This window comes from Microchirus variegatus (assembly GCF_963457635.1).
Source record: "Microchirus variegatus genome assembly, chromosome: 20".
Taxonomy (NCBI): domain Eukaryota; kingdom Metazoa; phylum Chordata; class Actinopteri; order Pleuronectiformes; family Soleidae; genus Microchirus; species Microchirus variegatus.
The window spans coordinates 6,906,189-6,922,657 of record NC_139821.1 but is presented as its reverse complement, the minus strand read 5'-3'; the positions used below and the strand labels follow the sequence as shown (position 1 = coordinate 6,922,657).

At 40.7% G+C, this 16,469-nt stretch overlaps 1 protein-coding gene across 5 annotated transcripts; it reads right to left on the bottom strand.

Annotated features, from left to right (window-relative positions):
• Positions 1-167: 167 nt before the first annotated feature.
• Positions 168-13,581, bottom strand: prmt8b (protein arginine methyltransferase 8b; the record flags this gene model as incomplete). 5 transcript variants are annotated; one of them, XM_083906570.1, is made up of 10 exons in its annotated part: positions 168-251; positions 1,460-1,581; positions 2,194-2,344; positions 5,854-5,969; positions 7,885-7,972; positions 8,063-8,205; positions 8,867-8,930; positions 9,453-9,608; positions 11,326-11,553; positions 13,495-13,581. In XM_083906570.1, 10 exons carry the CDS (start codon positions 13,579-13,581, stop codon positions 168-170), a joined length of 1,239 nt encoding a protein of 412 aa, XP_083762696.1. The 5 variants fall into 5 exon arrangements, with proteins under 5 accessions (XP_083762696.1, XP_083762697.1, XP_083762698.1 ...); XM_083906571.1 differs by having other exon boundaries at positions 11,326-11,547; XM_083906572.1 differs by having other exon boundaries at positions 13,513-13,581.
• Positions 13,582-16,469: the final 2,888 nt, after the last annotated feature.

Genomic DNA, 16,469 nt, shown 5'->3' with positions numbered 1-16,469 from the left:
AAGTGCTGCTGCTGGAACTAAAGGCATCAGGTGCATCGGGTCAACCCCCCCACTGCCCCAACTGGGATTCTCATTGGAGAGCCTGCGCAGACCCCCCCTCTCTCTTCAGGTGTCACCAGAGAGAAGGTAGCTGAGGAAACATCCGCGTCAGAGCGTCGCGGCGGTTCCTAGCGCATTTTGTAGTCGTGGGAAATGGCGGCCTCACATAGTTGTCCCTTAAAGTCCAGCTCGAGGGTGAACTCCAGGTCGCGCTACACAAAAATTAAAACAAACAAAGGGAAAATAATGGCAGAAATATCCACTTTGAGTAAAATGAACTTAAACAAATATACATTTAAAGCCACAGTGTGTGACTTCTGGATATTCTTGTAGTTGATGATATTAAATATGATACAAAAAACTGTATGCTGCGTTCTTCGATAGGTTGAATCAGAATTATGTGATCTCATTTGACAATGGTTTGCATCTCTGATGTTACTTTATATCTAAATGTTACGCACTACTGCTTTTAAGTAAATAGGAAGTAACTGTGAATAGGCACATTTTTGTCAGTATGCTTGTCTGTGTTAAAGTTAAATTTAAATTTAAAATTAAGAGTTTAGTTTTAAGCTTACAAGGAAGTAACTGAGATGTTATATTTCTCTCTATGTTATATATTTCTCTCTGTATGCTAAGCTAAGAGATAATTGCCTGTGGTTTGAGATTTAATGTGCAGCTACAACATTTTCTCTAATTCTGATCAAATATACCATTCATTTGTACTTGAAAGTGACGTGCTACAATTTTAAGCTAACTAGAAAGTAACTGTGAATAGGCCATTTTCTCTCTACATGCTAAGCTAACTTCTACTTGTCCGTAGCGTCAGTTTTAATGGGCAGCCACAAAAGTGGCATTCATATTCTCTAATTCTGAGCAAATAAACAATTCATGTGTACGGGAAAGTTACATGCTACACTTTTAGGCTAACTAGAAATTAACTGTGAATAGGCCATTTTTTTCTCTCTGTATGATAAGCTACCTGCTAATTTTCTGTGGCATCAATTTTAATGGGCAGCTACAATAGTGGCATTCATATTCTCTAATTCTGAGCAAATAAACCATTCATTTGTACGGGAAAGTTACATGCTACAATTTTAAACCAACTAGAAGGTTGTTGTGAATAGGCAATTTTGTCTCTCTGTATGCTAAGCTAAATGCTAATTGGTTGTGGCATCAGTTTTAATGGGCAGCTACAACAGTGGCATTCATATTCTCTAGTTCTGAGCAAATAAACCATTCATTTGTGCGGGAAAGTTACATGCTACAATTTTAAGCTAACTAGAAAGTAACTGTGATTAGGCAATTTTTTTGCTCTGTATGCTAAGCTAACTGCTAATTGTCTGTGGCTTTAAATGAGCACCTACAACAGTGAAAATAATTAAATAATTTTAATGACAAAAAAAAAAGCAATAAGCCTTACCACATTCTTCTCATTGGGCCTGACGGCAATGCTGCCAAAGATCTCCTCTCCTTTCTTGACAGTTAAGTAATCCTCTAAGTAAAACACTGTCTGCTTCCAGTGAGTGCTGGCAGCATCTGGAGCTGAAGATAGGAAGGAAAACAGAGGAACAGAAAAGTCAAAGAAAGACGGGTGAGGAGTTACGGGCAAGACAAACACTTAGAAAACAGGCTCTGAACTGCCTCGGAGCATGTCACTGTGGAGTAAATTTAGCAACAGAGCAGCTGAAGTTTACTCATCAGTGGGAGAAATACAGAGGAGGAGAGTTCTCCATCAGCGATGCTCAGCCTCAGGCCCAAACATAGAACCTCCTCGACACAGTATTATGTAAGCGTGAATGTATTTAAACAAGCTTACATAACAGCTGAGCGACTCCGGCGATGGGTCAGCTCGTCTAACACCAGCAGAGTGTAGCCAAGAGCTGAGATGCGGCAGCTAGCGCCGGAACTTTTTCCTATAATGATTTACTCCTGTTCATGAAATGTGGAGGCTTGGTGGACATTTGCGTGGGCCACAATGTGAAAACTCAACTTACCACTTTCTCTTTTGGCAAAATGATCGTCTAAAATCAGCAAAGCTAATTTAAAGGCCAGTTAACCAAATAAATACATTTTCACACTTACCCTTAATAGTGTATTTTTGTTTTACTTGCTTATCTTATCTTGAGTTTAAAACTTATAAAGAAATAGTCTCACCGGTAGAAAATCCAGTCTTCTTGTGACACTTGGTGAACTCGATGTTGAAGTACGTGACCAGGGCGTGGACGTAGTCGTTGCGCTGCACCTGCAGGCAGAATGCTGAAGTAAAGGACAGGTCCTCTGGCTTCACAGTATAGATGTCCACTTCCTGGAGGGGGGAGGGTGAACATTTTTTAATTTATATTATTGTATTTCGTTGGTAACACTTCACATTGCAGTGCAATAAAAGCGTGGTAATAGTGAGGTCGAAATTGTACAGTGGGGAGGTAATTCTCTAAATGCCATCTTATTTGTGGTGCAGTTTTGGACTTGGGAATAACAGTGGTATCAAAATAATGTATGCCTCAGGCCCATTTCCTGTTGTTGTTACCAAGCGTTTACTTGCTGATGGAATCATGATAATCGTACTTATCGTATAATGTCAGTACTTGTTGATCAAATAAAGACATTGCATTCAGAGACGAGGTGGAACTTTAAAAAGTATCTATCTATCTATCTATCTATCTATCTATCTATCTATCTATCTATCTATCTATCTATCTATCTATCTATCTATCTATCTATCTATCTAACTTCCTTCCTACCTACTTACCTATATATCCCCTTCTTTCCTACCCATCTTCCTTCCTACCTACCTACTTACCTAATTCTTTCCTACCTACCTTCCTTCCTTCCTTCCTAACTACCTACCTACATATCCCCTTCTTTTCCTACCTATCTTCCTTCCTACCTACCTACTTACTTATCCTCCTTCCTTCCTACCTACCTACATATCCCCTTCTTTCCTACCTATCTTCCTTCCTACCAGCCTACTTACCTATCTTCCTTCCTACCGACCTATACCTACCTACCTTTCTTCCTTCCGAACTACCTACCTACATATCCCCTTCTTCTATCTATCTATCTATCTATCTATCTATCTATCTATCTATCTATCTATCTATCTATCTATCTATCTATCTATCTATCTTTCAATTTATCTTTCAATTTATCTAACAAGCTTTTATTTTAGCTAGCAAGCTTTCATTTTAGCTCGCAACCTTTCCTTTTAGCTATCAAGCTTTCATTTTAGCTAGCAAGCTATCTGTCTGTCTAGGACATTTTGGCTTCTTGACTGTTGGTTCTACTGTGAGGTTAAAGGTCAGGATTAGTAACTCAGTTGTGATGGTTAAGGTTGGAGTAAAAAGGGCAAGAGAATGCTTTCTGTTCAGAGAGTGTCTTCACTAATTCTGCTGTAAAAGTATGTGTGTGCATGTGTGTAAACCCACAGGTTGAATCATGGACTCCATAATGTAGCCTGCTCACAGTACACATGTTGTGTGGGTGTCCTCCTTCATGTCTTCCAGCGAGTGTGTGTGTGTGTGTGTGTGCGCGTTCGCTCACGTCTATATCGAGCGCCGCCTCATACAGTAAAATATGGCCAATTGTTAAGCGTGGAATGCTTTTGCCTGCCAAGCATCACAGTGTGTGAAAAAACAGTGTAACAACAGCTTTGCCTGAAACGCCTGTATGTGCTGTACGGAGGTGAGGTTGTGGTTGTGGGTGTGGGTCCCCGTGTCTGCCCTGGCCTATTTGGCAGTGGAGCGCTCTCGACCATGTGGCATCGCCATGACGCACAGTGTGATTCAACACCTCCGCCAAAAAGAAAGTTGGCGGAAAGTGGAGGAAAAAAAGAAAAAAAGAAGAAGAAATCCCCTGTGAGCAGCAACAGGAATGAGTGGCAGTTTGAATTAAGACGAGAGGATGAGGTGAATAAGTCCCGGACGCTTACATGTGAAGTCAGTAATGAAACACTTACTACACGGAATTAATCCAAAAAAAATGATAATCTATGAGATGGAGCGCCTGTTCCACATGTCAGTGACTCAACACCAGCTCGAGTGTGACATTTTACCATCCCACAGAGTGAGACCTCCCTATTCACTCAGACCGGTGAAGCCTGACATTTAAAAACAGAGAGTGTGACCCAAAAAAAATGACAGAAATTAGGATCGTATTGGTGATTGAAAGGCGAAAAGCAGTCAGAAGGAACAATGGAAGAGGGAAAATCTGTGAAAAGAGAAGCAAAGATAAAGAAAAACAACACACACACACACACACACACACAAAAAAGGCTATCACCTGCCCCAGTGCTCTCATCCTCTGTTCATTTGTGAGATAAAAGATGAGCCTTTTGTTGTACCTTGAAGCACAGAAACGGAGCTGCGGAGCATTACGGCTCTCCAGAGACCTCCATTATGTGCTGGAAAGTAGTTTCAGCGCACGGAGGGGATGAGTTCATGGTGGCGCAACACAAAAGAAGAAGAAGCTTTGCCTCAAATATGTGTTTTTTTTCCCCCCACGCACATAAACCCAAAGACCGCCAGTGAAAACGGTCGTCGTACTCCCTCTGAACTGTTTTTGCAACACCTGCAACCAACTGCTCTAACTGGACGATGGTATGGTAGCCGTCAGTCACGCATGTGTTTATTATTACGGTTCTATTTTTTGTTATAAATCGAGAGAGATGTCGCTCATTTTCCTTTGCTCTTCTTTTCAAAACAGAGCTGGGCCGAGTGGCAACTGTCTGCGTGATGTCACCGACGAGAATCTGAAGTCCCGTCGCTCCGACGCCTACAGATTTGTGACTTGGCCGACGCGAGCGTTGGAGGTTTGCAAACAGAAATTCACAGATGTCACCGGCTGTCAATCAAAGAGGTGTCCACTCATATGCGCCACATTTTAATCTCGTCTATTTTCTTACAAAATTGACACCATGTGCTGTTGAAGAAGACTTCCATTTAAATTGACATATTTTGCAACCAGGGAGGCTGCCCCCTACTGGCTAAAAAATAAATTTTAACCTATGCTTTGGCGTCCTTGGGGAAAACCAAAACAGTATGTGTACTAGTTGTATAAAGTGTTTATTGTTCTCTTCTTGTTTCTGTAGGAATGCATCCTATTCCCTGCATCCAGACTTGTACTGCCACCCGATGGTGAAGTGAGATACTACAGGACCCTGACGCAAGAGCATACAGAGGTCTGCGCAGCGCAACGCGCAACAGAAGTACACACAAAAGGGAAACTTATTTAAATTTAAATCTATCTATCTATCTGTCTGTCTGTCTGTCTGTCTCTTAGCTAGCAAGCTTTCAATTTAGCTAGCCAGCTTTCAATTTAGCTAGCCAGCTTTCAATTTAGCTAGCAAGCTTTCAATTTAGCTATCAAGCTTTCTTTTTAGCTATCAAGCTTTCATTTAAGCTATCAAACTTTCAATTTAGCTAGCCAGCGTGCGTTCATTTCAGCCCGCAAGCTTTTTCACACACTACAGATTAGAAATAATAATAATAAAGAACCAGCAAAAGTGTTTTCAGCTGTGCTAACATAATCGCACAAGGGTTTTCAAGGGTTTTCGAGTCATCAAATAGCCTTCTAATGTGATTAGCAAACACAATGTACCATTAGAACACTATAGAAATGGGCCTCTATACACCTATGTACATATTCCATTAAAAACCAGACGTTTGCAGCTAGAATAGTCGTTTACCACATTAACAATGTATAGAGTGTATTTCTGATTCATTTAAAGTTATATTCATTGAAAAAAAAGTGCTTTTCCATCAAAGTTTATGTATGTAACACAAAAGCTTTGTTTCTTCTGTGACGTTCATGACTCGCCTTCAGGAGGCAGGTGTTCGTCACCACCTGCTTGGGATCCACCACGTCCACCAGAGGCTCCTTGATGGCCACGTTGCGAATGCAGCTCATGTCGAAGCCGTACACATTTTCCCACCCTGTGAGTAAACACACAAACACAAACATCACAAGGCCTTTAACGATCCACACCCAACACAGTATGTTTTTCCACTCTTGTTTTGTTTCTGAGGCTTTCAGTTCCTGCCAAGCTGTCAGCACAATAAAAGGTAGCAGGGAAAATAAAAAATGAGTGCTTAACTCCCGCCAGTGAGAACAGTCTCGCACTCATGCTGTCTTTCTGTCTACGCAAAGGCCCTGTGTGGAAAAAAGACCAGGCCTCCTGAAAATAGACTCTGGCTTCCTCCTCCACCAACACCACGTCTGGCAGACTGTTCTTTAAAAAAAATAGATTCTATTCAAATTGGGCTGAAAACACACACCGAGCCTCGATCTGTGCCTCCACTCCACTTTACTTTGTCACAAAGCCAAACACCAACGACGACAAGGTGACACAACCGAGCGCCAACGACGCAGAGAAAGACTAAACATAAGAGCGCAAGGGTTTTGAGTTAACGGAATTCTTTTGGGATTTGTGTTACAGAACAGAGGGAACAGAGGCCACCTGTGGAGTAAAAAAGAAACTCGGTAGAAGTTATTGACCCAGATTATATTAAAAGTCTACGCATGTTGAATATTGGCTCTTTGATCCGGATTAAACCCGGTGTTACTGCTGTGATCACATGGAGTTAGTTAAGAGCAAACACTGAAGTACAAATGAACCTCACTGGGTTTCTATGTTTCCCAGAGCAAAAAGGCCATTTTATTAGGTACAACTTTTCGACAGCGTGTTAAAAATAAGACGCAATGTATCACAGGTTGCTGTACAACAAGAACTGTGGCAGTACAGTATGAATAATATTAACATAATTTTTTTGTTTGTTTTTTTTGCTATTTATTTGCCATTTTAAACATTTAATGTCACTTATTTAATATGTTTCTATACTCTATGGTGTTGATAATGCAAACTTGCTATTTATCAATGTTCTCCCTGTAACACTGCAAATTTTCCAGGGTGAGACTAAAGTATCATCTCATCCTCATCTCATGAGATAAAATATCTTCTATCATTTCATCCTCATTTCATCCTCATTTCATCCTCATCTCATCCTCATCCTTATCTCATCTCATGAGATAAGATATCTTATATCATCTCATCCTCATTTCATCCTCATAATCTCATCTCATCCCATCCGTATCTCATCTCATCGTCATATCATCCTTATCTCATCATCTCATTTTATCTCATCCTCATCTCCTCCTCATATCATCCTATCCTTATCTCATCCTCATATCATCTCATCATCTCATCCTCATATCATCCATCCTCATATCATCCCATCCTCATCTAATTTTATCCTCATCCCATCCTTATCTGATCTCATCCTTGTCTTATCTCATACTCATCTCATCCTTATCTCACCCTCATCTCATTCTAATCTCATATCTTCCCTATCTTGTCTTAATGCAAACATGGAATCAGACGATCACACAGCATTTTTTAGCCACTGACCGTATTCAAAAAAGTGGAACAGAGTAATCAGGTTTGCCGTCACGGAGGCGGTTAATTTGCAAATCTTGAGGCTTCAAAGTGGGAGTTTGTTTTGCGACCTGAAGACCATTTACACGTTTGTGTTCCTGCCTCTTACAGCTTTAAATATATACAGCCAGGAAGTTACAAAAAAAATATAGACTCATCAAATATCTCTTAAAGTTTCCACAGTCCAAAGACATGCAGATTCAGTACATTTTTAAATTTCCTGTATAGGGTTTTTATTTGTTGTCTGGCGCCCACAGTCAGACTGAGATCAGCATCACTGACCCCTCAAAGGATACGCTTTATAGCTAATGGATGCATGTTAATCATTAAATATGCACAGCTAAGAGGGAACTGCAGCGAGACGGAGACAAAACAGAAAGTAAACAACAACAAAAGTCTTAAGATAAGAAACTCACAGTGAATCTTGAAGTCCTTGTACTGCCTGTCTTCGATGGCGACGACGTAGAGGGCGGCTCTGTCAGGAAACATCAGGCCTCCGGGTTTCTGGCGGAGGAAAAGAAAGCTTCACACCTCACAGTGTCTTTTGTGTTTACAGTGTGTGTCAAAGTCCAGCAGGAACCTTCGTCTTCATACCAGCCATTTGTCGCGGGCAAATATGACGGTGTTGAGCATGGACTCGTAGAAGAGGCAGTAGCCCATCCACTCTGAGATGATGATGTCCACCTTCTCCACGGGAAGCTCCACCTCCTCCACCTTGCCCTTGAAGATGGTGATGACTGCGGTTGGTTGTGGGGGAGAGAGAGAGCCACAAAACAGCAGGTGAGAAAGATGTTTTCTGTTGTCTCATCATCAAATGTGAGGGAAATTGTGTAGTTACTTGAGACGCCCAGTGAGCCACTTTATTAGGTACACTTGTTAATGCGATTATCTCAACAAAAGTGCATTTATTCAAGTAGACATGGTCTACATATATGTATATATATGTATATGTGTATGTATGTATATATATATATGTGTATATGTGTGTGTATATATATGTATATGTATATACGTGTGTGTGTGTGTGTGTGTATATATACATATGTGTATATACGTGTGTGTGTGTATATATACATATGTGTATGTATGTATATATGTATATATATATGTGTGTATATATGTATATTTATGTGTGTGTATATATATATACATATACATACATGTATATATGTATGTGTTTATATATATACATATACATACATGTATATATGTATGTGTATATCTGTGTATATATATGTATATGTGTATATGTGTGTGTATATATATATACATATACATACATGTATATATGTGTGTATATATATATATACACATTTATGTATATATGTAAATATATATATTTATATATACACATATATATTTATATGCCAGAAGAGAAAAAAAAGTGCTTAAACTCACCATTGTGCAGGTGATTGGACTTGATGATCTTCTCTGAGTATTCGGATATACTTGAGCATTCTATCTATAAGCGGAAGAAGGAATAAGAACATATTATATCCTATATTCACCTATAATTCATCCCTCGTAACTAATACATAATTTTCCTGTGTAAAAAGACTATAACATGAATCATATACATAGGCTAACTGTGCGGGACACTGCTGGTAATAGATAATGCGTGACTCGCAGCAAGCGGACCCAGATGGTTTCTTATTGCCTCAGTGTGCGGGAGATTGTCTGAGAGAGATTACCCCGGTTTGTGGAGAGGATTTGCGACTGGTTCTTATGCTCCGGGTTTGAAAAAAAAGGTGCGTTTGTGTAGATTAAGAACGAAAGAGATAAGAAATAAAGTAATAGCCAAACAGCCAGATATGATGTGTGCTGCTTTTGGCCTAATCCCATTTCTCATTTTTATCCATCCAAAAGTAGTTACACAAGGTAGTGGTTAAATAACCCTATATAACACTTCCAACTGTCCCCCCCTTTCTAGCTCAACAAGAATCGGGGTCGCGCTACAACATGAACGTGCGAAATCCCGCCTCACCCCGTACACGTGCTTGGCGCCGGCGTTGGCGGCGAACATCGACAGGATCCCCGTGCCGCTGCCGACGTCCAGGACGATTTTATCCTTGAACACGTGCTTGTTGTGGTACATGGCGTTGCGGTAGGTGAGCGTGCGCACCTCATCTTTCAGCATCTCCTGTTCAAAGTGAAATAAAGAAATTAGCTGAAACTATTCATCAGTACAAACAGGCACTTGGTTGTAAAATGTGTTTAAGTCCCTTTAAGGTGATAGATAAATAAATAGGTTTTCTGACTTTAACAGCCCACAGAAAATGATAATATTAACCACCTTAGCAAATATAAATGGTTAAAAAAGTCAATAAGTGTTTAAAAAATAGCTTTTAAGTCATGTAAAAAGATTAGGTTTAGGGTTAGGTGCCAAACTTTCTGTGTGTTTTTGAAATCGAGGTGAGAGACGCTGTCGGGGTGCAGCTAAACCGCTGACAAAGCTCAACTGAGGGTTTTTTTTTTTTAATACACCGTTACAACAGCGTTTTGAAGGCGAGTTATGCAAACTATGGCGCCGTATTTTAGACACACCTAAAAACTCCTGGACAGAAGACAAGGCGGAGAGAGAAACTGCTTTCATAAATCTTTACTTTTCCAGGTGTGATTCTTTCCTCCTGTGTTCTCCGACCGCTGAGGAGAAACTCAAACACTTTTAGAGTATAACGGGTTGCTAGAAAAGTCATTATTTAGGCCAAAGGGCCTCTGCGACGGCGGCACGACGTCTTGAAATAGACAGGAGTACAACACGGAGCCTTCGGGGGGAAACTTGATATCCATCTCCCAGTCGCCCGTTCACACTTTCCACTCTCATTCCTCTTTTCTACCTCATGCTCCTCTAATCAGGACACTGTCTTTGTCTGCATGCAGGCAAAAAAAAAAAACCCTGACCCACATGCTAAATATGGACTCTATTTCTATACTGTACGTCCCCTAAACTCGTCTGCAGGTCAAGGTCATTAGAGGGCAAAGCTTAGTGTAGATTGGCGATTAAAGACAAACATTATCTTAAGTGATTTGTTTGGTTTGGACCATTTAAAACCATAAAGGTACGATAAATCGCTTCTCAGAGATGTTACCTGACAACTTCTTGGTTATTATCATTCATTTTTGCCGACTATGCAATGGTGAAATTGTCTTAAAATTGGAAGAAAGTAAGAATGGGTTCAGTTTTTTTGACATTTTAAAGTCAAAATACAGTGGATTATTTTATTTAATCCTTATTTAAACTCACGCTGAGTCAGAATTGAAGAATATTCTTGGATTTTGATGTTTTCAAAAGCTCCATTGTCGAGTTGTCGAGTTATTTTGAAGGCTTTTGATGCCACACTTTGTTTGTTTAAACTCCTGTTGAAATAGAGGATTAAAAAAAAAGTTTGGTTTTCCTGGATGATTGTTTCATTTTAGTTTAGTTTAGCACCTGTTTGGGCTTAAACTCGGTGTAATCTGGGGGAAATAATTGGTTACAGTCAGACGATTTGAAAGAATTTGGCTCGATTTTCATGTGTCAAAACCATAATTTAAAGGAAACACACACAAAAAAAGTTGTATACGTCTGTGTGAGATGCTCTGGTCTAGTTGTGTTTTTGTGATTTCATGCTTGGTTAAAACTCCTGTTGAGTCAGACGCTGGAGGACTGACAACTTTTGTTGGGTTTTCCCTGCATGACTGTTTGTTTTGAGCACTTAAAGTTGGCCCGCTGTTTTTACTCACTAATTGTCAGATGCGGTGAACTGAGAATGTGAATAATCCTCCTATCATCAGTGCCAATCAAAGCACGTCTGTTGTTAAGTATTATCTTGTCAGAAAGCCAAATTAACAGCATCTGCGTTGGGCGGCCTTCTTACCTCATGGATGCCAAAGTGGGCATAAGAATCAAAGTAGTAATCCCGTGACGTCATCTCCTCCGGGCTGAGGAACTTGGCGAGCTTGCCTCTGCCGGGACAGGCGGACAGGGCCGCTACATGAGGCGCGTGGGGGACACAGGGCACATGGTGGGTCGTAGGCACCACTGGTTTAGGCAGTGAGGGCGGCTGGGCAGACTGGGAGAGGAGGGATGTGACAGACTGCTGCCGCTGTTTGTTTGTTGTTGTTGTTTTACGGAGAAAGAAATGAAAGGAAAGCAATGAGTTTAGGTTGGAATTTTCAGGAAATTACAATCGATCCAAAAGCAATGTGTCTCATGGTTCAGGGTTATTTTCCTCAGCCTCCGGCCTCTTGACTGACAGACACTCCTGAAAGACTTGTTTTCTTACAGCAGCCAAGAAACTGCAATAATGTGATGTAATTGATGTTGACATGTCCACTGCACAGCACATTTATGATACCTGGGTATTTCAATACAGCTCAAAATCACTTTATGGACTTTTTTTTAATATCCCAATATAATAAATACACTTAAATACACTGGCCCAGTCATTTTTATTCTCTATATTTATGATCTCCTCGACATACCTTCAGTATCTCAAATACACACAATTGTTAAGCCCCGCCTCCGCATTCCTTAAAACAACCAACCATTATAAGGACTATTAGATTGCAGTGCTGCATGCTTATTGGCTCACTCATTCCTTATGTAACAATATTTGATACCGAATGACGTCATATTTTTGATATTAGATGAAACCAAGGAAGTTCAATACAATACTTAAATGCAAATTTTACATAAGGAAATACAAGTGTTTTAAAAGCAACACTTATTTATGTTTATAAGAAGCTTAGAGCTCCTTTTGTTCAGTGTCGTATTATTGTTATAATCTTAATTTAACCAGTAGGCAAGAGTATTAGGGCCACACAGGCAAAATAATTTTTTGGAAGAAAGTAAAAAATTAAAATAAAACATGCATGAATTCTGAGATTAAAGTCAGAATAATCTGAGAATTATGACTTTTAATCTCAGGATTACGATTTTCTTCTAAGAATTCTGACTTTAATGAATGAATGAATGAATTAATTAATCGTTTATTTCGGGCATGACAAGTAATCAACATCTGCACACATCAGCATTTTAAATTCATACACATGACTGAAAGGGACAGCGGGAGAAGCAAAGCTTCAAAGCTTCAATCTCAGGATTAGGATTTTTTTTTTCAGAATTCTGACTTTAATCTCAGGATTAGGATTTTTTTTCTCAGAATTCTGACTTTAATCTCAGGATTAGGATTTTTTTTTCTCAGAATTCTGACTTCAATCTCAGGATTAGGATTTTTTTTCTCAGAATTCTGACTTTTTCCCCCTCCTTAATCTCCGGATTCTTGCCGTTTTCATTCTTTTCTTTCTTTCTTTTTTTTGACATATGGCCCTAATACCCTTTCATAAATCCCTAACAATGGGATTTTTTTTTGTTCTGATCTCTTTTTCAAGAGGATACTGGCCAAGACATATAAGACCAAAATCTCACAGACTTAAGATATTGTAATAATGATGATGAAGTATTAACCCTATAGTAAAACGACATAGAATAAAACACAAGATATTTAACATGTATTTAAAAACATTATGTGAGATTGTTCCAAGCTGGATTTAAAAAAAAGTTGTTGAGGAGGAAGAGTATTAAAATACAAGTGAAAAGGAAACCATGCAAGATGCAGTGGAAATGAAATAAATAAATGAGAGCATATATAATTTTGCTTCATGCTGGTGATACTCTATAGTAACAGATGCAGGTTCCGTTTCAGCACCAAGGACAGCGGACGTGGCGACGTCCTGTCCTAATTCTGTAACATTGAACTGCATAATACTATGTTCTCCTGTCTATATGAACCACATGAACACACCGTTACAACTCATCATGCTTTCACATCTGCAGCAGGACACACTGACACTGAGTCCACAGCATCAGTGCAGCAGCAGCAGCAGCGCCTCCTCAACGTGGCTCTCAGTAAAACACTGCTCTTAGATCACAGTCTGAACCAGCAGAAAACACTAATAATGTTAATGATGTTTTATAACAGAGACAACAAGTGTTGTACCCGCTGTTAACCGGGCGCAGGACTCACACACGCACACACACACACACACCACAAGGTCCCTACCTCCGAGCTGTCCGCCTCCGCCATCTTCCGCCGTAGCAGCAAACAACGCGACGAATGCCTCAATCCCATGAGAGCCGACGAGATTTACGCTACAACTCCTCTAAGTGTGAGAGGGGGAGGTCTCTGGATTCTTCCACGAATAACGTGTTGCAAATCCCAAAAAAATAATATATATTAGTATATATTAGAAGCAAGCCACAGCGTGTGTGAGTGGAAAAGATAAAAGTTAAAGAAAAAAAACGCGCGTGCGTGAGTGTGTCTGTGAGAGCAGGTTTTTTTAAAAAGTTGTTAAATTGCTTTGAAACATCCAGCAATCCACGTCAGAGGGAATGTGATACAGGTTGTTTTTTTTAAGGATGGAAGAGGTTCGATCCACAGCTGGAGTCCGTGCGTCCGTGCTTACATCCATCCATCCAACACGCGCGCGCCCCGTCTTGGCTGACACTGAACCCCTACAGCATCACTCACATCAAATAATAATAATAACAATAATAATAATAATAGTGAAGCACCAGAGGGAAAACTCCTCAGTGTTGGAAATAAAATCCTCCTTATCGTCCACTTTAGCGCTTGGAAACACTTGACGTCCCTGTCACTGTCGCACAGCACCGCGCGCTCCTGCTCCTGCTCCTGCTGCTCCTTCTGCTCCTGCTGCTGATGCCGCTGCTGCTTAAAGCTCTGAGGCTTAATCCTGATGACTTTCCCCGGAGAGAAAGTTAAGACTGACTTGTGCGCGTGCACTCGCCGCTGACGTTATAATAATAATAATAATAATGATAATATGAGTCGTAAAGAGAGATCCATCTCTGACTGCTCCCCAAAGACAGTCCGCCTCCTCACCAGCACACTTTCCTGCAGAAACAGAGAAACCAGCAGCCACTGAACTCCTCAGCTGCCCATTATATAACACACATATATATATAACATATATGTAGGTTTTATTCTCATCATCTGATCATCCAGCATCTCATTAACCAGACACCTGGTTCACATCTTAAATTACATTGAAGCAAAGGATAAGTGAGTGTATAGTTCAGACTCACAGAACAGAATAGAGGACAAGTGTTATAATTCACTTCATTCATTCATTCATTCATCTTCTACACTCCTCCACATGAGGGTCGCTGGGTTCATCGATCTCCTTCTGTCCTTCCTTCCTTCTTACCTACCTACCTACCTACCTACCTACCTATCTTTCTTCCTTCCTACCTACCTACCTACCTACCTACCTACCTACCTACCTACCTATCTTTCTTCCTTCCTTCCTTCCTACCTACCTACCTACCTACCTATCTACCTACCTACCTATCTTTCTTCCTTCCTTCCTTCCTACCTACCTATCGTCCTTCCTACCTACCTAGCTATCTTCCTTCCTACCTACCTACCTACCTTCCGACCTACATATGTCCTCCCTTCCTTCCTACCTACATGCCTATCACCTTCCTACCTACATACCTATCACCTTCCTACCTACCTACATATCCACTTCTTTCCTACTTCCCTTCCTACCTACCTCCAATCCTACCTACCTCCTTCCTTCCATCCTTCCTACCACTCTACCTACCTCCCTCCTTTCTACCTACCTCTTTCCATCCTTCCTTCCTATCTACCACTCTTCCTACCCACCTACCTCCTTCTTTTCTTCCTATCTACGTATCTACCTACCTCCTTCCATCTTTCTTTCCTTCCTACCTACCTCCCTTCCTACCTACCTCCCTCCTTCCATCCTTCCTACATCCCTCCTTCCTTCCTTCCTTCCTTCCTTCCTTCCTTCCTTCTTTCCTACCTACCTACATCCTTCCTTCTTACCTACCCACGTATCTATCTTTTTCCTTCCTACATGTCTTCTTCCTACCTCCTTCCTTCCTACTTACCTATCTCCTTCCTTCCTACCTATACCTACCTAGCTCATTTCTTCCTTCCTACCCACCTACGTACCTACCTACCTTCCTTCCTTCCTACTACTAACTAAACAGAGGCAGAATAACAACAACAACAACCGTATGGCATCCCATATTTCCGACACATCCACTCAATTTATATGTATTTATTAATGTATGTATTTATATCCACATCTATACTCACTCATTTACATATTACATCAAATCACAGAGTTGTAACCTACTTTTGAAAAAGAAAAAAAATGTCACTTCACAAATGTGTCAGTGAAGAGGAGAAGAACATGTGGGCTGCTGTCCCATTAATAAGGAAACACAGTGAAAGACACTGGGCTTTGATCACAGTTGTGGAGAAGCTCCATCAGTGGTGCTGAAGGAGAAGAAGAAGAAGAAGAATATCTGCCCACGCTTCGCTCTCAAGGATTCTTCTTATGCATGAACCCTGCACACACACCCAGGTTTGCACGGCTATTCTTCTTAGGTCACTGCATCTCCGTTTGTTGTGGGTCTAACCCTGATCTTAACCTAACCAATATTCAAATCTTAACCATAAGCTCCTCAGAAATGAGGTTCTGCCTCATTAGGACGAGGTTTTCTGGTCCAGACAAGGTCATTATTTATGTCAGAAAACACATCCAAGTGTCCAGGCAGGAGCAGGATTCACGGGAGTGAAAGAAGTGGGCGGACTATTGATGACCGAGCCGATAACACAACAAAGAGGAGAACCTCTGGTGAAGTTCTTGATCATCGCTTTTGATTGGCACACTGGGGCCTTCTAGTTTTGTTGTTGGTTTCTGATGGTGCAAATAATTGAGGAAATTCAAAACAGACTCCAAAATTCCCAGTAAGAGGTCGATGATTTCCTTTGTCTGTTATGTGAAGTTTGTCTGGGGAAAACCTAACTTTGACGAACGTCGGCCCCCCTGCAACGGTAATCTTTTTTGGGTACAGACTGATTGTCATTGAGGCAGGTGATGATGAAGATCTCCAGGGAGTTCCTCTCCCCGCAGCCTTCGTTGACTCCTAATGTCGCTCATTGAGTTACTGAGGTGGAGAAGA